The sequence below is a fragment of the Natator depressus genome, chromosome 4 (assembly GCF_965152275.1).
Source record: "Natator depressus isolate rNatDep1 chromosome 4, rNatDep2.hap1, whole genome shotgun sequence".
Lineage (NCBI taxonomy): Eukaryota > Metazoa > Chordata > Testudines > Cheloniidae > Natator > Natator depressus.
This window is the reverse complement of record NC_134237.1, coordinates 52,084,360-52,106,063: the sequence shown is the minus strand read 5'-3', so window position 1 is coordinate 52,106,063 and position 21,704 is coordinate 52,084,360. Positions and strand designations below refer to the sequence as shown.

At 41.2% G+C, this 21,704-nt stretch overlaps 1 protein-coding gene across 3 annotated transcripts in view; it reads left to right on the top strand.

The window, feature by feature from the left end:
* TBC1D9 (TBC1 domain family member 9) overlaps window positions 1-21,704 on the top strand; it is a 79,189-nt gene that overhangs the window by 36,329 nt on the left and 21,156 nt on the right. For all 3 annotated transcript variants that reach the window (XM_074950903.1, XM_074950902.1, XM_074950901.1), the window contains 7 exons: window positions 200-461; window positions 1,461-1,668; window positions 5,511-5,717; window positions 8,877-9,047; window positions 9,627-9,777; window positions 13,928-14,142; window positions 21,260-21,377. In XM_074950903.1, the coding sequence (XP_074807004.1) occupies window positions 200-461; window positions 1,461-1,668; window positions 5,511-5,717; window positions 8,877-9,047; window positions 9,627-9,777; window positions 13,928-14,142; window positions 21,260-21,377 (1,332 nt within the window). The remainder of the gene's footprint in view (window positions 1-199; window positions 462-1,460; window positions 1,669-5,510; window positions 5,718-8,876; window positions 9,048-9,626; window positions 9,778-13,927; window positions 14,143-21,259; window positions 21,378-21,704) is intronic.

Sequence of the window (21,704 nt, the reverse complement as noted above, 5' to 3'; positions counted from 1 at the left end):
GGCTGCTCTGCTTCTGCTGTTCTTCCACCTTGCCAAGATAGAAGAAAATCCAATCTGAATTCATTCTGTGACACACACAATATCAAATTGGTGAACTAATGCCCTCCCTCTCACACGGAAGAGGAAAAATGCTTTGGGGTGCCAATCTTTTTTCATGATTCATTCTTGTGCTGAATCTTTTCTGGTCTTTTTTGTTCAGCAAAGTTAGTGATCCGCTGGGTTGATATCACTCAGCTTGAGAAGAATGCTACGCTGCTTTTTCCTGACATGATCAAAGTGAGCACAAGGTCAAGTGAACACTACTTCTCGGTATTCCTCAATATCAGTGAGACATTCAAATTAATGGAACAGCTTGCCAACATAGCTATGAGACAGCTCTTGGATAATGAAGGATTTGAACAAGACAAGTCATTACCAAAACTGAAAAAGAAATCTCCCAAAAAAGTATCTGCACTGAAACGGTTGGTAACACTGACTTCTAATCATTAGGCCCTCATATACCCTTTTACTTCCAAATTTTGTCTAGTAGTTTTTAATTCAAGATGCATTATTGTTTTGTAGTGGTAGTGAGAGATGGAGAGTAACTTAAACACCATTGTTTGGTCTGCCATCGAAGGTGGGTATTGAAAAATCTGCCTAGGCCTTATAGGCATGTTACCAAAATAAGAATAGAACATTTGAGCCAGATTCTCATATACACTGAGTAACATTTAAAAGGCTATGACCATTTTAAAGGGGCCTTACAATGGATACGCATACCCACTTTAAGGCCCTTTTACCCTGCCAGAGCCATGTAAAGGGGTCTTAACATAAATGAGAATCAAGCCCATTTGTGCGTATTTAGTCCTATAACTGGCAAACAGATGTGGGTATAGTTAGTTTGTTCTGTCCAGAACTTATTGCTTGTAACTCTTACATCTGACAGTAAAACAGAGCCAAAAAGAAAAGTCAAAAGTGCCAAATACAATACAGAAAGTATTTCTATTTTTTTCTCTCTCTCTCTCTCTCTCTCTCTCTCTCTCATGGTATTATTACAGTGTAGCTGAATTGCTCCTTGTTAATTATTTTTACATTTTAAATATATTAATGAAACGTATTGTAGTCTAGCTTATATTTTAGTTGCATTTCTTTTGTTACATAGTGACAATTGAGGTGCATTGTCTCACTCTAATTTTTTTTTAACACTACTCCGTCGTGTTAAACAGTGGTAGAATATATGTAGCACATTAGAAAGACCTACAATGGATCTATAGACGATTAAGAAATTCCAACGCTGTACCTGCACCAAGATATTAATAAAGCTGTCTCATAGAAATAACTTTCCTAATGATTTTTTTCACATTTGTGTACAGCTACATAAATAAATGGGTTCCAAGTATATATTTACTATGTGACCTGCAAAGACATGTCTGAAATGTATTTTTATGTAAATATTGTATATCTTAAAACACTGTCTTTAGGGATCTTGATGCTAGAGCAAAGAGTGAGAGATACCGTGCACTATTCCGACTTCCCAAAGATGAGAAATTAGATGGACACACAGATTGCACCTTGTGGACTCCATTTAATAAAATGCACATTTTGGGTCAGATGTTTGTTTCTACAAATTACATCTGCTTTACGAGTAAGGAGGAGAACTTATGTAGCCTCATTATCCCCCTTCGAGAGGTGAGTGTCAATTCTGAATATCTACAGTAAATTGTTTTACTTGTCTACTTTTAAGATGGATCTGAGCATTCATTTTCATTATGCTGGGAAGCTGTTTAATCCCTTTGTCCTGTTGTCACATCATGGTAGTGTGGTAAACAAAGTAGCACCAATTTAGTAGCAACTTTAGTTTTATGCTCACACTACTATGATTCACAGGGACTCTTTCCTATTCCTCCTTCCAGCCCTCAGGATTCCTCTATCTTCCCTGGTTTATATTCTTTATACTTAAGGGCAACAGCATGGATTTTGTCCTTCCAGCCAAGTGGGGCATTAAACTTCTTTAGAGGTGACCAACAGCACATATTTCAATAAAAATACTGTCAAATGGTAAGATTTGAATGTCCGTTTTAAACAGAAATGCTTAATAGCATCCTGGGCCAGCCTGGCCAGTTTTAAAGAAATGGTAACACAGTGAATTGCTTCTTATGAAGAATGGCTTCGGTTGGTATTTTAGGGGTGGGGAAGAGTTTTCATGTAGGCGACATTAGTCAATTTTTTGTTAGTTTCCTATTTGCATATTTGCACAGTGGTCTTTTACTTTTAAATATGGTTGCCTGCAATTTAAAATCTACATTGAAGCATTTGTGTTTAAAATAAACTGCTACAGAATACTCCTGACTGATAGACGCAAACTTTGTATTTTAATATGAACTTAAAATTATCCTAATAAAAGTAATTTAAGCATATTGTAATTAAAAATTCTGTGTAATTGTGTTGTGATGGGGAGAAAATTGTATGGCTTGCATGCCTTTTGGGATGTGGAAGTTTGTTTAAAATGGTGACTTAACTGGGAAGTAAGAGTGTAACTTGCTGTATAGCCAGGGCAGGCTGGCCCAGGATGCTTGGAATGCTAAACGCATCCCAGCCCATATGAGAAATGGCCTATATTTTTGCCTAATCTGAAAAACTACTGATTATTTTGAGGTACTATTTTTTCACAAATCACTAAGAAAAAATCAAATGCCATTCCACTGGAAACTTCAAAATCCAGCTTCTCAGTGGTATGTATCAGTGTTTTTAAATCCTGGTGGTTCACAATCAGACCTTAAATTCACAGTGCTCTGTTTACAGAGAATTCAAGAGGAGCAATGAACTGTGCCAATGAAGTTTAGTGGAGAAAATATCTTGGGGTGTGGGCATAAAATCCACATGCCTTTGTGAAGCACTGTAGTTTCTTTTGGATGTGGAACTGGCAGCTGTTTCTGATAGCAGCAGCTATAGCTATCAGCATTGGATTCAGATGGCCTCTCAGAGGAAATACATATTAACTATTTAAAGTTTTGTGTAAACTGTTGAGGTTTATTGTTCAGTAATTATGACATTGAAAACGATGATAAACTTGGTGTTTCCAGCACTGTAAGAGCCTGATCTAAAGCCCTTTGATGTTAGTGGGAGGCTTTATATTGACTTCATGTGGCTTTGGATCAGGCCCTAAGTTCCAGCCTTTTGTGACTTACTAGAGCAAAGAAACACCTTTGCAGATAGGCACAAAGGCATTCAGGCCCAATAACCTTTAGAAGCACCTGTCCTGTAGCAGTGGTCAGAAAGTAAATTTTCATTTTCTGAGTGCACCACTCACTCCCGTCAGCAGCTACAGCCTCAAGGACCAATGCTTTAGGTGGGCATGTGTCTGCACTTGGAGAGGAGAGTAGGTGATTGTCTGCTGTGGCTTCTGCTGATGCTACAGCATCCTGGCTATAACCCATCCAGTCTGGCGCTGTGTTGAATGCCCTCAGACAGCTCTTTAAGTGGAACGGAAAAGTAATATAGTAATACTTGTGGCAGCTTAGAGACTAACAAATTTATTAGAGCATAAGCTTTCGTGGGCTACAGCCCACTTCATCGGATGCATAGGATGAAACATATAGTAAGATATGCACACATACAGATAATTTGGAAGTTACCATACAAAACTGTGAGAGGCTAATTAGTTAAGATGAGCTATTATCAGCAGGAGAAAAAAACTTTTGTAGTGATAATCACAGTATTGTGTGGTAACTTCCAACTTATCTGTATGTGTGTGTTTTATATATATATATATATATATATATATATATATATAATCTTACTATATGTTCCATTCTATGCATCTGATGAAGTGGGCTATAGCCCACGAAAGCTTATGCTCTAATAAATTTGTTAGTCTCTAAGCTGCCACAATTACTCCTGTTCTTTTTGCGGATACAGACTAACACGGCTGCTACTCTGAAACCTAATATAGGAATATTTCTCTTTAGTTAACTTAAATATATTGTTAATGAGGCTCTTTTGCATTAATAAAGAGCTGATTTATAGCTCATTGAAAAAGAGAAGGAAGTTGGTTGGGGAGGAGAATGGGAAATATTTTGAGACTGAGCTATGTATTGCAGTCTTTGAATACAACTTCAGAAGAGATGTTAAATGAAAAAAAATTATCTAGTCCTTTTAACTAATGAAACATTAAGGTATTATGCTAATGTCTGATCATGGATTGCTACTTAAAAAAAAAAGCTTGGTAAACCAAAATGTGCTCTCTCTTATCTTGAAATGCCTAATGCAGTTTTTATTACCTAGAAGATTCTGATCCATGTATAAAAGTGATGGTTAAAAGCACTTGCAGCTGTGCTGTATGCTCTGGAGAAGCGGTCTTTCTGTGAACTTGATTGATTTTGTTTTTTTAACTGCATAATCAGTCGAGCATAGAACATACATCACACATTTATAGTTTGTGTATAATTGATCAGTGGGAGTTCTATGTTGCGATTTACCTTTCCGGAAGCTTGATGGAAATATTGAGCTGCGCTTTGTAGGTTTTGCTCTGAATACTGCATACAGGGTGGAGTTTGATTAGTGAATATATAATTAACAACAGAAAGCCAGACAAAATCCTTACAAGAAAAAGGATCTTGCCCTTCTCCAGATTTTGAAGAGATTCCTGGGGGGAGAGGACGAGATGGGGAAAGTTCCCTACTTAATGCAGGTTCCTTGATCTTGTGGAAAGAAGTCCTTGGAATAGATGTCTGTATTCATAGTGGGTTGGAGTATCTGGTCCAGTGATTTAGTGTTTAAAAATTGTAAATAGTTCTTTGCATTTATTGTCAGCAGTAAATTAGAGGTCGATTCTAAGACATGTTTATTCACCATTAAAGCCAAAACAAGTTTCCATTTTTTAGTTTAATATAACAAAATCCACCAAATGCACTTCTGCACAGAGCTAGCATAATAAAGCAGCATCAGCTGAGGCCCTGGCTGAAATATCAAAGGTACAGCTTACCTTATGAGGCTGTGATCCTCTGAAATCTTGCTGAGTCTAGTAGTAAGGAAAAAATAGCACTTGAGGGGCACATTCTGTACTTCACTTTGTAACTCTGAGTAGGAGAGCACTGTGTGGCCTCTAGCGAGCTCATAGGACACATACTGTGGAAATGTGGCGGTTGTACTGAAAACCTATTAAAGATAAAGTATATATAACAAACTAAGTAATGTGTGACGATCTAGAGCCCACAAAGTTGTTTCATGAAAGCAAGGGGCTTGTGTTGGAAAAGACTGTTCACCTACACCAGGGCTTCTCATCAATTTCTGTTTTCAGTGCAGAGATCTTTGTTTCACTACAGATGCTGTTTTTTCCAGTAGGAGTAGTGATGCATGATGATGCCAATTTTGTCTATAAAAAATGCAAAAAAAAGAAAAGAAAGAAAGAAAAGTGTACTAGAAACTGCTGCATTGGTTGCAAAGATGATCTATAAGATTCAACTTTGAAAATGGTGCTTATCAAGGTAACTGTTGAAAAGCCATGACCAGTGGTTATTGTTTCTCCCTAGGTGTCAGTAGTGGAAAAGGCAGACAGCTCTAGTGTGTTGCCCAGCCCATTATCCATCAGCACTAAAAACAAAATGACATTTCTCTTTGCCAACTTGAAGGATAGAGACTTTCTTGTGCAAAGGATCTCTGACTTCCTTCTACAAACTACTCCAAAAACATATTCTGAAAAAGAGATTGCTGGAAGTTACAACAGTTCGGATGATGAGGTGTGTGGAAAAAATGTAATTCATTTCACTGACAGAAGAGAATTTAACTGTAGTTTCTTTGTCCATGTGTGAGACATTTTCTTGAGATTTCTGTGTAAAGACTAACGCTTATAAAAACTTAAGTCATTTCTGCTAAGACCCTCATATCTTCATCTTACAGATTGAAATATTATGACTCTGGAATCTATTTTTAGGGTTAAACCTGGAAAAAAAATTCCCAACTTGCCAACTCTCCTTGACAATGGCGTTAGCTGCTGTGTGGTGGGGGAGGGATAGTTCAGTGGTTTGAGCATTGGCCTGCTAAACCCAGGGTTGTGAGTTCAATCCTTGAGGGGGCCATTTAGGGATCTGGGGCAAAAATTGGGGATTGGTCCTGCTTTGAGCAGGGGGTTGGACTAGATGATCTCCTGAGGTCCCTTCTAACCCTGATATTCTATGATTAGAGGCTCCAATTTTTAGTGCTGGGTGTTTTGCAAGCTTGTAAATAAGAGAGACAAGGTGGATGAAGTAATATCTTTTACTGGATCAACTTCTGTTAGTAAGAGAGACAAGCCTTCAAGCCACAGAGAGCTCTTTTCCAGTCCAGTAAGTGTGTGGCTTGAAGGCTTTTTTTTTTTTTTTTTCTCTCTCTCCCTCCCTCCCTCCCTCCCTCCAACAGAGGTTGGTCCCATAGAAGATATTTCCTCACCCGCCTTGTCTCTCTAATATCCTGGGACCGACACAGCTATAACTATACTGAATACAGTTTGTAAATAAGACCTTTAACTGGCCACTGAGTATCTACCATCATCTGTACAGAAGAGCAGCTCAAATTCCTCCTTCCATGTTTTAAAATTACTGTGGTGGAACATTCAGTAAAAATACGACAACTGTCAACTTATGTGAGTTCCAAATGAATTCTAACTGTTGTAGCACCTGGAAGAAATAAACAGGTGTTGCCTAAAACTGTCACCTTCTGTATAACTCCTCACTTGCCCAAGATTAAATTTTAATTCTGAAAATAAGGATTTTTAACCTGAGCAATCTTAAATTGCTGCTCCATTGCCACTAGACTTTTTTAAACATTTTAACAGAAAATAACGCTCTAAAATCATATGGTCCAATTATGAACTGTCTCCCTTTTTTACTGGTGTAAAGGTAGTCATTGTTTATTAAAAAGATATGTAAGCCACTTTAAGCATACAGATTTTAGTTTTTATCAAAGGTGAAATGAGGCAGAAACTAAGCACCCAGAGTATTAGCGTCATGTGAAATGAGTCTGCCATACTGCCTCGGATTGATTGGTTTGACAGATCTGATGAGATCACAATGTTCCGAAACAAAAACAGGGCTTTGCAGGAAGTGATATTGGTAATTATGTAGAGCTCTTGCTCTGAATCCATACTAAACCCTTGGCACAACATGATGCTGAGTGGCTCTGTGCTGCTTATTGTCTAGGTCTTAAAACCAAAGTCATTTGTTAAAAATCCCATTTAACTTTTTTTTTTTTGGTAAGAGGAGATTTGTTAACTTTAGTGTCCTGGCCAAGTCCCCACTGGATAATTACTTTCTATCTAAAATTTCTCCTGCACAGGTAGTATCAATTGACCAATATATTTTTTGTTTTTTGCTGTTGTATAAAATATTTGGTTGATTAAAGACTGCTTTTCAGTAATATATAGTAATCGATATAAAGTAATTTAAGTGCATATGTAATTGTAATACACCTATAAATATATTTTGTGTGTGTATATATATATATATTAGTGTGTGTAAGTGTATATGTGTGTGTATATATTAGTGTATATGTATATATGAAATCAGCTTTGTAAAGTTTGTAGAATGCTGACAGTTATGGAGTCCCTTTCATCACAAATGATTCCACTTATTCTAACCAAAACATTAATTGGAACCTATTTGTGCACCTTGCATAGTGGGATGCCAATCCTGGCTGGGGCATGCAAGGGCCACTGTAATATAAATAATAATAATTTTAAGGTCTTTGTATGTTTTTTGTTGGCTTTTGAGTTTAATATTAAACTCTTTCAGTGTAAAAGCTAGATAAGTACTATGTGTATTATGAGCATTTCAAATTTTTCATATTTTTATCAAATTACCTTCTAAGATTTAATTAAATGATTGAGAATTTCAATGGCATGATTGCAGGAATTCATTCTAAACCACACTTGTTTTCTGTAAACATTTTCATTGAGTCAAATACTGTGGAAAAGATACCATTGTTATTAGCCAAGATTTTAAAAGGTGACTAGTGATCATGGATACCTCCGTTTTGAGGTGTTCAACATGAGGCCCCTTAAAGGGGGCTGATTTTAAGAGTAAAGGTTTTCAGTAGAGCTGTGCCAGAACTGGAATTTATATTCTGCAGAAATTTTTCATTTAAAAAAAATTTTCATTCCAGATCAGATCAAAGAGTTGGAAATGCAAAATTTTCCATGGAATGGAATATTGAAAAATTCTATTTTGAGAGAACTGAAACAGAATTTTTTGAAAAATTCTGGGCAGGGAGATGGCCATCTGGGAAGTCAAGCTGCATGCCCACTAGTGGGCTGGCAGGAAACCGCCAAACATCTTTATTCTGTCAAATTACCATTTTGTGTTGGAAAACTTCCTTTTTAAGGTGCCTCAGGTTGGTCATTCAAAGTTACTAATAACATTTCAAAATCTTGGCCATTGTGAAATTCCTCTGCTTTTTTAATAAAAACAAGGAAGAAAAAGAGAGAGAAAGAGAGAAAAAAATTCTGTTGTAATTTGGTATTTCTATACAGTGGTGCAAAACATCCTGTTAGATGAGTCATTTTATTGTCTGTAGAAATTAACGTAGAATGTCTTTTGGGTGCATAATTTTTAACAACCTTGCCTCTGCAACTTCAAATATATAATCTTAGTCACTGAAAAATTAAAACCAGCTCAAGAGTATGGTTAGATTTTTGGTGTGGTGAAGTAAATGCTTAGAACTGATTTGATTGGAAAACTAAAAATTCATTTCATTGTTTGAAATTAGTTTAATTGCTGCTGCCAGATGCTTACCCCTTAGCTGCACCTTGGAGGTTTGATTTGCTCAAACTGAGTTGGCTCTTAGGATTCCATAATTTCGGTGCAGTATAAGCAAAATTCTCAATCTCTCATCCATGAACAGCTTGTGGCTGTTGGTTTTTACAGGTGTATTCGAGACCAAGTAGTATAGTTTCCTCCAGCCCTCAAAGAAGTCTCAGCTCTGAAGCAGATGGAGAGCGACAGTTCAATCTCAATGGTAACAGTATTCCAACAGCAACGCAGGCCTTAATGACGATGTATCGACGGAAGTCGCCTGAGGAGTTCAACCCAAAATTGGTAGATCTCGCTGCTGTTTTTGTAAACTGTGCCAGATTAGAAAAGTGTTTTGGTTTTTAAATGAAGTTTTTTAAAAGTTAACATTCCAGAATGAGTTGTTTAACTTTTCCCTGTTGCTGGCCAAAAAGAGTTTGCACTGCTAACCACCTGCAGAGATGGTATCTTTCAGAAAATAAACTCCTAGTACTTTAGTAGCAGAATTTCCCCATATTGCATGCCAAAACTCAAAAGCATTTCGTGCAACATGATAATGTAGTTAAGATTTGGGGACAACTTCAGGGCATCCTTTCCGTAACTGTTAAAGAACTAATAGTATGTTGTGTAGTTTGTTATACAGTATTTTTCCTATGTCTTTCGTACCTATTTTCAAGATTCATTATAGCAAGATGTGCTGGGAAGAAATAAGAAATGGGAGAGAGCAACATGAAATTAGAGAATCAGGTTATAGCTAGACTACTTCCTCCCTCCTATCCCTAATAATTAAAGCTAGTTATGGGGCTTGGGCACTTTTCTTTTATCTTCTAACAGTTAATGCATCCAAAATGCTACTACACCTTCTCAGAACTTATTTATTTTTAGGCAAAAGAGTTTTTGAAAGAACAAGCCTGGAAGATTCACTTTGCTGAGTATGGTCAGGGTCTCTGCATGTATCGGACAGAGAAAACAAGAGACCTTGTGCTGAAAGGCATTCCAGAAATCATGAGAGGGGAACTTTGGCTGCTGCTTTCAGGTAGGTTCCAGTTTAGAACCTTGTCATAGGTCATGAGCTATAGTATGAGAGATGGCACTGGGCTGAATTTTCAAATGTATTTAGGCTCCGAAAGGTGCAGGGAGGCACCTAGTAGGATTTTCAAAACCACCTAAAGCAGGTTAGGTGGCTAACTCTCATTGAAGTCAGTGGGAGTTACGTTCCTAATCTGATTTAGGTGCTTTTGAAAATCCCAGAGGTGCCTACCTGCATCTATAGGCACCTAAATACCTTTGAAAATCTGGCCCAGTGTACCCAGTGCTACACAAAATGATACCAGTCCATGCCTAGCAGAATTTACAGTGGTTTGAGGCCTCAGAAGTGAAAACTAAAAATCCCTCGGCAAGTAGAGGAGCAGGTCAAAACAATGAAGTTACAGGTCTCTTCAGAGCAATGTTATAAACAAGGTATTCACTGAGTCTGGACCCACTGAAACTGCCAAGTTGTTTGTACGTTTTGACCAGGTTAACTTGTGAGGGTGTCTTGATTCTGTCACTCATATATAATGAGTGTGGTTAAGATTTTGTCATGGTTATTTTTGATAAAAGTAATGGACAGGTTGCAGGCAATAAACAAAAATTCACAGAAGCCTGTGACCTGTCTGTGACTTTTACTAAAAATAGGTGGGGGGAGGGAGAGACTAAAAGCTCCAGCCCCCGCCACCCGTGGTGGCAGCTGACAGTTCTGCAGCCCCATCGCACCCAGCAGCTGATAACTCCAGGGCAGGTAGCTTGGAGCTCCAGGGCTCCCACTGGCTGTGGTGGCTGAGAGCTGCAAGACCTCCACTACCCACAGCAGCTCAAACTCCAGGGCCCCTGTCACCTAGGACAGTTCAGAGGTCCCGGGCTCACAGCAGCTAACAGCTTCAGCTTCACTGCCCCAGGGCCTGGGGCTGAGGCAAAAAATGTCTCAGAGGTCTCTGAAAGTCATGGAATCCATGACTTCTGTGATCTCCGTGACAAAAGTTTCTCCTTAATAATGAGTAGTAATATTTTGTGCTTTGCAGCTGGAACATGCTATATAATAACTCTGTTCCTTAGCACCTTTGTGTGGCTGGCAAGTATTGTTCCCACTTTACAGATAGGGAAACCAATATGAAGAGGTTAAATAATTTGCTCAAGGTCTCTCAATGAGTCGTTGGCAGAGCAAAGATTGGAACTCAGGAATTCCAAGCTCCAGGCCCTTTGTTCTGTCTTGTAAGCCAGACTATCTTTATGCACTTAGAAAATGGATGATCCTTTAAATTATTAAACCACTCTATGTCAATGGCTTGATTCTCCATTCTGTCTGAGCTGCAGTTAGATGGAAGGGATGGGAGAGAGTGCTGCAGTGAGCCAGTTGCAGCTCCTTAACTCAGGGCTGTATGGTCAAGTGAAGCTAGGGCTGCACAGGGGCATCTCTGACTTACACCACTAACATAAGGTCCCTCAGAAGGAACCTTACTCCTGCAGGTGGAGGATCAAACGTAGCAGAGCCATTGGTGCTGCTGTCGCACCCTTGGCTTGAAGTGGTTTCCATTATATACAGGGTTTGCAGTTTGGTTCAATGGCTCTCAGCCCAAGATGGGCAGGGATGGTGTCCCTAGTCTACGGATCACTTGATGATTACCTGTTCTGTTCATTCCCTCTGGAATACCTGGCATTAGCCACTGTCGGAAGACAGGATTTTGGGCTCGCTGGACCTTTGGTCTGACCCAATATGGCTGTTCTTATGTTCAGCTATCTTGGCTTCTAGATGGCTGTTCCAATTTGCATAGACAGTTAAAGCAGACTTCCCTATTCAGACTTCGACATGTAGTTTGAACATCAGTCAGCCACTTGACCTTTTATCCTTTGGTAATTGCTTGTTATCTGTCAGTTATTCAAGTTTATACTTTGCTTGTGTAAAATGAATTAATGGTTTAAAATATAGAACCCCCTCAAACATATATTAAACAGCTATTACAGTGTAAGAGGGGATGATCATTTGCATCATAACTAAAGTGAGGTCAGAAAGAGCTGGTTGATACAGTCTGTACAGATTTGACCTCTGTAGATAGGATAGCTACAATTTGCTCAATTTTATATAAATGTGATGCATCCCTCTGTGTCTTGACGGATTGACAGCATAGCCCGTGGATGAGCAAAGATGTCCATTAGTGTCTGGGGAACAAATCAACTGGAGGAAGATAGTTAGCCTAACATGCACTAGTTACCAGAGTTAAAACAGTTTAAATGGGTTAAAATGAAAAGGGGAAATAATTCACATTAAGGGAAAAACTCTGGACAATAAGTCCCTGTATATGCTACAGATACATAGAATCATAGAATATCAGGGTTGGAAGGGACCCCAGAAGGTCATCTAGTCCAACCCCCTGCTCGAAGCAGGACCAATTCCCAGTTAAATCATCCCAGCCAGGGCTTTGTCAAGCCTGACCTTAAAAACCTCTAAGGAAGGAGATTCTACCACCTCCCTAGGTAACGCATTCCAGTGTTTCACCACCCTCTTAGTGAAAAAGTTTTTCCTAATATCCAATCTAAACCTCCCCCATTGCAACTTGAGACCATTACTCCTCGTTCTGTCATCTGCTACCATTGAGAACAGTCTAGAGCCATCCTCTTTGGAACCCCCTTTCAGGTAGTTGAAAGCAGCTATCAAATCCCCCCTCATTCTTCTCTTCTGCAGACTAAACAATCCCAGCTCCCTCAGCCTCTCTTCATAAGTCATGTGCTCTAGACCCCTAATCATTTTTGTTGCCCTTCGCTGGACTCTCTCCAATTTATCCACATCCTTCTTGTAGTGTGGGGCCCAAAACTGGACACAGTACTCCAGATGAGGCCTCACCAGTGTCGAATAGAGGGGAACGATCACATCCCTCGATCTGCTCGCTATGCCCCTACTTATACATCCCAAAATGCCATTGGCCTTCTTGGCAACAAGGGCACACTGTTGACTCATATCCAGCTTCTCGTCCACTGTCACCCCTAGGTCCTTTTCCGCAGAACTGCTGCCTAGCCATTCGGTCCCTAGTCTGTAGCGGTGCATTGGATTCTTCCATCCTAAGTGCAGGACCCTGCACTTATCCTTATTGAACCTCATCAGATTTCTTTTGGCCCAATCCTCCAATTTGTCTAGGTCCTTCTGTATCCTATCCCTCCCCTCCAGCGTATCTACCACTCCTCCCAGTTTAGTATCATCTGCAAATTTGCTGAGAGTGCAATATAATACATCTATACCTGGTCTCCTGGTACCAACACAGTTGTCCTCTAAACTCATTTCAGATATGGTTCTAGTTTTTGAAGTAAGTCAAACCTTAACCATGTTTCATAACTAAATTAAAACTGACCTATAGGTGGAGATATTTGTCATGGATAGGGAGCAGGTATACTGGACAGAAAAAAGGTTGGTGTTATTTTAAATAGAGACTTTTTGGTTGAGGAAGGTGTGGTCTAATGGTTTGAACACAGGGCTGCAAATCTGGATCTCCGGAGTTCTAATCCTGGCTCCAGCACTGACTCTTTCTGTAGCTGTGGGAAAGTCAGTTAACTTCCCTGCTTCTTTTTTTCTCTTCAAAATAAGGATAATACTATGTGCTCACAGGGATGCTGTGAGAATTGACTGAACGATGTTTTAAAAATTGCTCTGAAGATGAAAAGCTCTATAGAACCAGCAGCTATTTTGTAAATGACTTAGAGATAGATGTGGGTGGTGGTCTCGTGGTAGTCTGCATGTGAACAGGGTGCCAGCCAATAGGCTAGGAGTGCTACCAGTAGTATACAGATCGTTCCAGTCTGGGGAAGGACACTGTGGTGGTGGCAGCTGTTAAAGCTCCACTGATGTTCAGCATGCTCAGCGTTTCTGCCCTGCAGAAGGAAAGGGTTTATTTCTGTCTTTTATCATTATGTGAAACTGCTTTTTAAAATGTACCCAAAGGAAAAGGCAACCAGCTGGTGTTTTTATGAGTGCCAGGCCAAATTTATCCTCTTTAAAATTATAACATTTTAAATGTATTTTCAAACTTTGTTTCTATTTTAAAATTTCCATTCAAGATGTCTGAACTAAGGGAACAAAAGAAAATGATGTGACTATACTATGTCTGTTAGCCCTTACTTAATTATCCTACTTCATTGTTGTTGCTCTCTCCTGCTCCTAGGAGCCATTAATGAGATGGCCACCCACCCTGGCTATTATGAGGACCTCGTGGAGAAATCTATGGGGAAGTATAACCTTGCCACAGAAGAGATTGAGAGAGATTTGCACCGCTCTCTCCCAGAGCACCCTGCATTCCAGAATGAGATGGGTATTGCTGCCCTGAGGAGAGTATTAACAGCTTATGCTTTCAGAAATCCAAACATAGGATATTGTCAGGTAATTGAAATGTCTTGCCATCTTTTCAAGATCTAGAATTCCCATTCCTGTCTATTTATTTTGTTGGTTTTTCAATCAGTGGCTGCATGCTAATGTACACAGTTGATATATTTGATCATGCACATGAACATTTAGGTTCCCGATTTGTTTGCACAAAGCCCTGATCCTGCAAAGAGTTGCATTAGTACAGACTCCTGCATCTATAAATGCAAACTATATCCAAACATCTATAAGTTCCCAAACTTTTGCACTGGTGACCCCTTTCACACAGCAAGTATCTGAGTGTGACCCCCCCGCTTATAAATTAAAACACATTTTTATATTTAACTCTATTATAAATGCTGGAGGAGAAGCAGGGTTTAGGAGTGGAGGCTGACAGGTTGTGACTCCCCCATATAATAACCTTGCGACCCCCTGAGGGGTCAGGACCCCCAGTTTGAGAACCCTGGATCTACACAGAGTCCTCTTCGCTTCAGTTGGACTCTGCACAGGAGTCTATGCTAGCATAACTGTTTGCAAGCTCAGGTTCCAGAGGCACTAACTGGTTGTGCATACTGGTTTGTATATGCAGATTTGTGTGCCCATAAATATAGTGGCCAGTGTAAGGATGACTAAGGATCTGTCCCCAAGTGCATCTAATTAAAATAATAATCAAAAAGTGTCAGAATGAACTCTTAATAAGGGATGTTCTGTGAATGACCCTGAAAGTCCTTTTAGTAACATTTTTGCCTGTTGCACAGCTTCTCTCCTCGTTCATTACTCATGGGCTATTGCTCCCACCTGTGGAATTCAGTGGCAGCCCAGTGTTGTTGCTGGAGGCTCCAGGATTAAACTCTGCCCTTCAGCTCAGGACAAGCAACCGATTTTCTCCTTTCAAAAGTGGAACAAATTGGTGGTTCAGTTTCTCCAGACCATTTCGTTTTAAAACCTTTCCTTTATTTTGTTTTCAGGCAGTTGTGATTTATAACCTTCCTCCTCCTCTTCCCCCAGATTAGATAAATAGCAGCATGGTGGTTCCTACCACCTGGATCTGCCATTGCAGCACCTCCCTGCTGGACTCCTCTGCCCCCACTCAAGCATGGCAAAGCTGTCTTGCAAACACCTGCCTTAAATCTAATCCGTGTTCCCTTTGTGAGGCAGCACTTACAGGTTCTACAGAGGGTGAATGATGCCCTGCCTGTGACCAGCCAGCCTACCTTTGCACTGCTAGGGCATGGGGCTCAGAATCAGACTGGCATGTCAGGTTCCCACCTTGTCCTGAGAAGCCATGACTCCAGTGCAGAAAAGACCAATCATTTGCTTCTGAATTTTCGGGGAGAGCATCTGAGGACAAGGAGGAAGCTATCTGGCCAGCTCAGGGGGTTGGTCGCAGAACAGATCTGCGCTGGAAGGGGTAAAAACCCTGAAAGGATCCAGAGTTTCCCGCACCCCTGCAGCTCCCTGGGGAAAGAAGCAGAGGCTCTTCCTCCCACTGTGAATTGGGATTAACTCTGGGGTAAGTCTTGCAAACACCAGAAACTTCCAAGAAGCAAAAGCAAGTGTGTCTTTGCAAGTACTGTTAATGAACAAATGAGGTGAAAATCAGGGGTAAGACACCTCCTCCTTGGCCTTGTCCCCAAGGGAGTGTTTGCTAGGGCTTGTTTTCTAGGATCATAGTGCTCTGTATCATTCCCATTGCCTCTCCCACACGCTTCAGCATGTCGAGGCTTGCAGAGGAGCCTGTTCCTCCTGTGCAGCTCTGCCTCCAGCTGCAGACGAATGGAAAGTGTGCCTGGGGCTTTCTGACTTTCAGCCCAAGAACCCGCACTGTGCCAGGGGATGAGCTCAGATTTCAGACAGCAGCAGAATGGGAGTTGTGCCTTCTGATCATCAGCAATAACTCCTTGCTCTGCCAGGGAAAGGGGTGTGTGTGTCTCTGTCTCTCTCTCTCCCCTGCTCCCCGAGCTGGCTCCACATTAAAGCCTTAGGAGGTCACTCAGTCTGTGACCAGAACAGAGGCACATGAGGATTCCACATCCCTCTTGCACCACAAGGGGATTACAGAGGGGTAAGTGAGAAATCCCTTCCCATGTTCAAAGGGAGTCTGTTTTCCTGTGTAAAGTCCTGAGTTTGTACTAAGTTGCACCTACTGCACTTACTTGGACGTTTTGCAGCCTGGGGGAGCAGGCAAGGCAGCCTTTCATGTTCCCTGGAGACGTCTAGCAAGCTACCTCCACAATTGAGGTATCGGTATCAACAGTATCCCTTCCTCTATTGCAGAGGTGGGCAAACTACGGCCCGCGGGCCACATCTGGCCGGCGGGACGCTGCTGCCCGGCCCCTGAGCTCCTGGCCCGGGAGGCTCACTGCCGGCCCCTCCCCCGCTGTTCCCCCTGCCATGTGGATATGTCACCGCGCGGGCAGCGGGGCTGCGAGCTCCTGCCACTCTGAGGGGCATGGTAAGGGGGTGGCGGTGGCATGCGCAGTGGTGGGGGGGTTGGGTAAGGGGTCCCGGGGGGCAGTCAGGGGACAGGGAGCAGTGGGTGGTTGGATGGGGCGGAGGTTCTGTGGGGGGCAGTCAGGGAACGGGGAACAGGGGGTGTTGGATAGGCGTGGGAATCCTGGGTTGGGGGGCTGTCAGGGGGTGGGGGTGTGGATAGGTCAGGGGACCGGGAGCAGGGGGGTTAGATAGGGGGTGGGGCCCCAGGGGGCGGTTTGGGGTGGGGGGTTCTCAGGAGGGAGCAGTCAAGTGACAAGGGGGGGGTTGGATGAGTCGGGGGTTCTGAGGGGGGCGGGAAGTGGGAGGGGCAAATAGGGGGCAGGGACCAGGCTGTTTGGGGGGCACAGCCTTCCCTACCTGGCCCTCCATACAGTTTTGCACCTCAATGTGGCCCTCGGGCCAAAAAGTTTGCCCACCCCTGCTCTATTGTGTGGTCACCGTGCCAGGATAAATAGTGTACTACCTCCTCCCTATAAACAGCCAAGGAAGAAGTACCACATGTATTGGACACACAAAAACCCAACCAAAACAAAACACAAAAACCTACAAGGATGTCTGGCAGTAGCTTGCAAGGAACTCATTAATGTTATTAAAATATCTTCCTCTTCAAGCATTATTAGACACATTTCCTGTTGATAAGATTGAAATGAGGATATCTGATTAAACTAAAATGTTTTATGAAATTTCTTTGTTTTATATAAATTTGGGGAGTCTAAGGTTGTTGCAGCAGTAGGTCCACCAGTCAAAGACATAGTCACACTTGCATAAGGGGACTTCCTTCCGAAAGACTCCATGGACCATAGTACTGATGATACATTGCACAGCAGTTTCAAAGCCTCAGCTGTAGTCTTTCAGAACACAGATTTTTCATATGTTTAATAAAGAATGCCTACTTTGTGGAAAACAGGAGGCTAAATGTCTAGAGGTATGAGCCTTTCTTGGAGTAAGACGTCTCAGGTTCTGTCCTGTGATTTGTGCCAAGCAGTGGATTTTCACTTGGTGGCTACAAGAAAGCCTTGTTACATCCTTGGATTGCCGTTGCTTGTCCTAAATGGATATGTTGTGCAGAGGAGCTATTGGGGGAAACGGTAGAGAAATTTCTGTCTGAGATTGCGGACGGGCCTCAGCCCACACTGTTGAAAGCAGCATTAGCAGCTATTGGTTGCTTCTAACACCAAGGGTATCCAAGAAAGGATTGTTACCCTGGGAGAGGGAAGAATCTGGAGAAGATGCTTTCAAAGAAACCTAGATCAATTTTCCTTCAGTATGACACAGAGCATTTGTGTGCGAGAGTTCAGAATTCCTGTGGAGGACTCTTCCTTCTGATCCACCTTCTGCACCCAGAATCATAAGTGGCTGGTGGTAGGCACAGGTTGTATGTAATGCATCTATACCCAGGCATAGGCAGCATACCAATCAGTATCACATCCAGAGAAACAGACCTGTTCCTAAAGGAAGAACTGCCATTAGCTCTTGAAAATCCAGAGGAACTTTTGATCCCAATGCAGAGAACTGCTCTCCAAGAGGTCCTGGTCCTGGTTGTAATTTTATCATAATGGTAAAGATTTGCAAAGATCCAAAACTTCATTGCATCCATCATTTCCTGAGGGGTCATCAGTAGCCAATTGTTTCCAAATGTTAGGGTGCTATGCATCAGCTTCATCCCCTGAGCAGGATTTCTCAAAATGCACCTAGTTAAATTCCTTCTGAGGACTTACTTAACTTCGCATTGCCTCAAGTGCATGGTTCTGTCATTCTCAGATAACATCCAGTGCCTCTTTGTGGGCAGGTAATTTCAAACAACGTGCTGAAAGCCAACCCAACTCTAGACCCTTGTGTACTCATATGGAAGCAAGCATACTTGGAAGACAGATTTCCAAAATCTTATCAGATGTATCCTTTCAGTTCATTTTGACATCTCTATCAGGGTGTGTCTTTTTAAATTAAAAAGACAAGGCAAAACCCACAAACATGGCCATGTGGACATATGGGGTCAGACCAGTAATCCATCAAGTCCAGTATCCTGTCTGTGACAGTGACCAGTAAGGTGCAAGAAACCACATAGCAGGCAATTATAGTATTCACAGAGAAAGTCTCCTCTTACTTCCCATCAGGGGTTGGCTTGGAATTGAGTCATAAGTGTTTATATCCTTTCTGAAACCACGGAACAAAGCTGCTCCTTGGCAATGGAAATAAAGGCCTGGGAAGAGAAGAATCTGCTGCCTTTCCACACCACGTACATAACACATACAGAAAAGAGGAAAAGGGAGAGTTTAAGTCCTCCTCATAAGAAGGCACTTTGGACTTGCCAGATAGCCAAGACCCCCACATTGTACCTATAGAAAACACCAGACCTCGTGAAGCTGGGACTCCTTCATTCAGACTGGGAACATCTACAGCTAATAGCCTGAGCATCAGAAGAGAAGTGTAGTTCAGCATGGATTCTCCTTTGACCTCTGATACAGTTTGGTATTCAGAGAACTCAACCAGGATATTTCATTCATTGATCTGGTCAAATTTACATTTCAGGTGTGAGGGGAAACAGGAAGCTCTTTGGGGCAGGGACTGCCTCTTTGTACCTCTACTGCCCAGCACAATAGACCCTGACCTCTAGAGGCTTCTGTAATACCAATATGATCATAATCCCAAAGGTCTGGTGATCTCAGCTACACTAGAGTTTTTCCAGGAGATTTGTTTGGAGTCCTGCAACCAAACACCATAGAGATGTGGATACCAGCCTTGTAGCCAACCACATTGGATCCTCCATTTGAATATCAGTTGCCAAGTTTAATTACACTGACCAGTTTAGACAAGCCTGTGGCTGGCCTTTCTAGTCACCATTACCTGAAAAAGGCAAGTTCTGGAATTAATTCCCACATCCATACAAGATATGCCTTTGTCATAAGGAAAAAAATATTCTTACAGCTCCAGAAACCTTTCTGCTCAAGGTGAACTCCTCTTTCCACAATTCCTGAGAAATAGGTCTCCCGTCATTTGGTTCTACCCTTCGGAAGATTGTGACATAAATGGGCGTTCCTAGAGCTCTGAAGATTCATCTCTGGTGTATAGATTACATATGCCAGTTGTACCCTGTTCATCTTACTCTGTCCAAAATGCCAAGGCCTTAGGGACTCAGGTTGCTGCAGCCAAGATGTAAAAATTCTGCATCCGTTAGTGTGCTACGCATCTAGGAAACTATTAACAGAAATTCCTAGAGGCCCTCGGGGGGGAAGTGTATGAGCCTGGGGAAGATTTGCAAAGGTGCTACTGGGTTGGTTTCCACATAACTTCTTAGTTTAACTCTTGCTTTTTGTGGGCGGGGTACTGCAATTCCTGGCTATTATGCTACTATAATAATTAAACTCTGTCCCTATTTCTGGGATTCACTGTTCACTACTTCCTATGGGTAATGAATGAGGAGAGAAGCTGCGTGTGCAACAAAATGAAAAAATTTTTACATTATAATTTTCCTTGTTAGCAGCTTCTCCCTGAATTCAACCCACCCTGGTGGTCTTGTAAATAAAAATATAAACTGAACATTTTCTCCAAAGGGAGATTCATACATATATTGTCTTAAGGTTAAATTAATATAGTGTATCAAGTTATCTTACATTCCAGCAACCAATTGTTAGTGTTATCTGCAGCTGTGGAGGAGCTCTTTTGGTAGCTTGAGCAGAAGGGCAGAGCTTAGTCTTGGAGCCTCCAGCACAACATTGGACTGCCTCCAAATGCCACATTTAGGGGGCATTGGCCCATGAGTAATGAATTCAGAGAGAAGCTGCTAACAGAAAATGATCAGGTAAGAAACTTTGCGTTCCATTTCAAGAAAAAGCTCCTTGTATTTCAAATGTTCCTTCATATCTTAGTTGCTTCAAAACCTTCCAAAACTTTCTTTTTGCCATAGTTGCAAGCAGTGTTAAGGGAAAACAACAAGGTATCACATAAGCTATTATAGCAGAGTGCCAGCTCTGCTGTAGCTAAGATTGAGCAGCAGTTTCTCTTCAAAGTCTGGAAGCATCATCTGGTCACAACTGTGAGCGTACAAGACTGTAGTCTCCTTTTGTATATCTCTGTGCCTTAGCTTCCCTGATTGCAAAATGGGAATAATACTTGTTGATTTTTTAAGAGTGTTGTGAGGCCTAATTTAATCACTAACTGTAAAGCACTTCAGTATCCCTGAATGAAAAATACAGAGGGAGATGCAAAGTATTCTAACCATCATCATCATTAATTCATAAAGAATAAATCACTCAACATTACTTGAAGTATCTTTTGTTAATAATAATAATAATAATAATAAAAAAAAAGGGAATGGTAGGACAATGAACACCGGAATAGTAGCAACAGGAGCACACTTGTAACCCTGGCCCTCACAGTCAGGAGTGAAATTATTAGTAATCCTGGGTCATGGATTTTATTCGTTTTATTCTTTCACAGACCTAGTGCTGTACTTCCAAAAGAATTTGGACTGCTGAATATAGCAGAATATATAGTAATTTTTAAGTGAAATTTCTTCAGAGTAGATCCATGGCTAATTTCTGACCTTGCATAAATTCTTATCTGTTCAGACTTTGTAGCACTAGATATGGCAAGAGAATTTAGAAATTACATCTAGTGATTTATTTTTTCATTCTTGTAGGCCATGAATATTGTCACTTCAGTACTTCTTTTGTATGCAAAAGAGGAGGAAGCTTTCTGGCTGCTTGTGGCTTTGTGTGAACGCATGCTGCCAGACTACTACAATACAAGAGTTGTTGGTATGTTAAGGGGATTGTTTTTTTCCAAAAAGTCCTTAAATATCCAGAAGCCTGTTCTGTTAATTTTTTTTATTTTGAAATAATCGGATGGTCAGCACTGATGATATATGAACTGTTGCAAACAGATGAGAGAATGAAATAGCTAGTTCAGAAGTTTGGAAGCAGCTACCTAAGTAGATATTCTGCTTGTGTTAGTTCTTCACCTGCTTGAGGTAAAACAGAATTCTACAATGGACTCGACTTGACTTGATTTAGGTTAAAGAGATCAGAAGGAGGTTGGAGGCTAGAATTTTAAGTGTAGAGAACAGAGGATATGATATAATTACC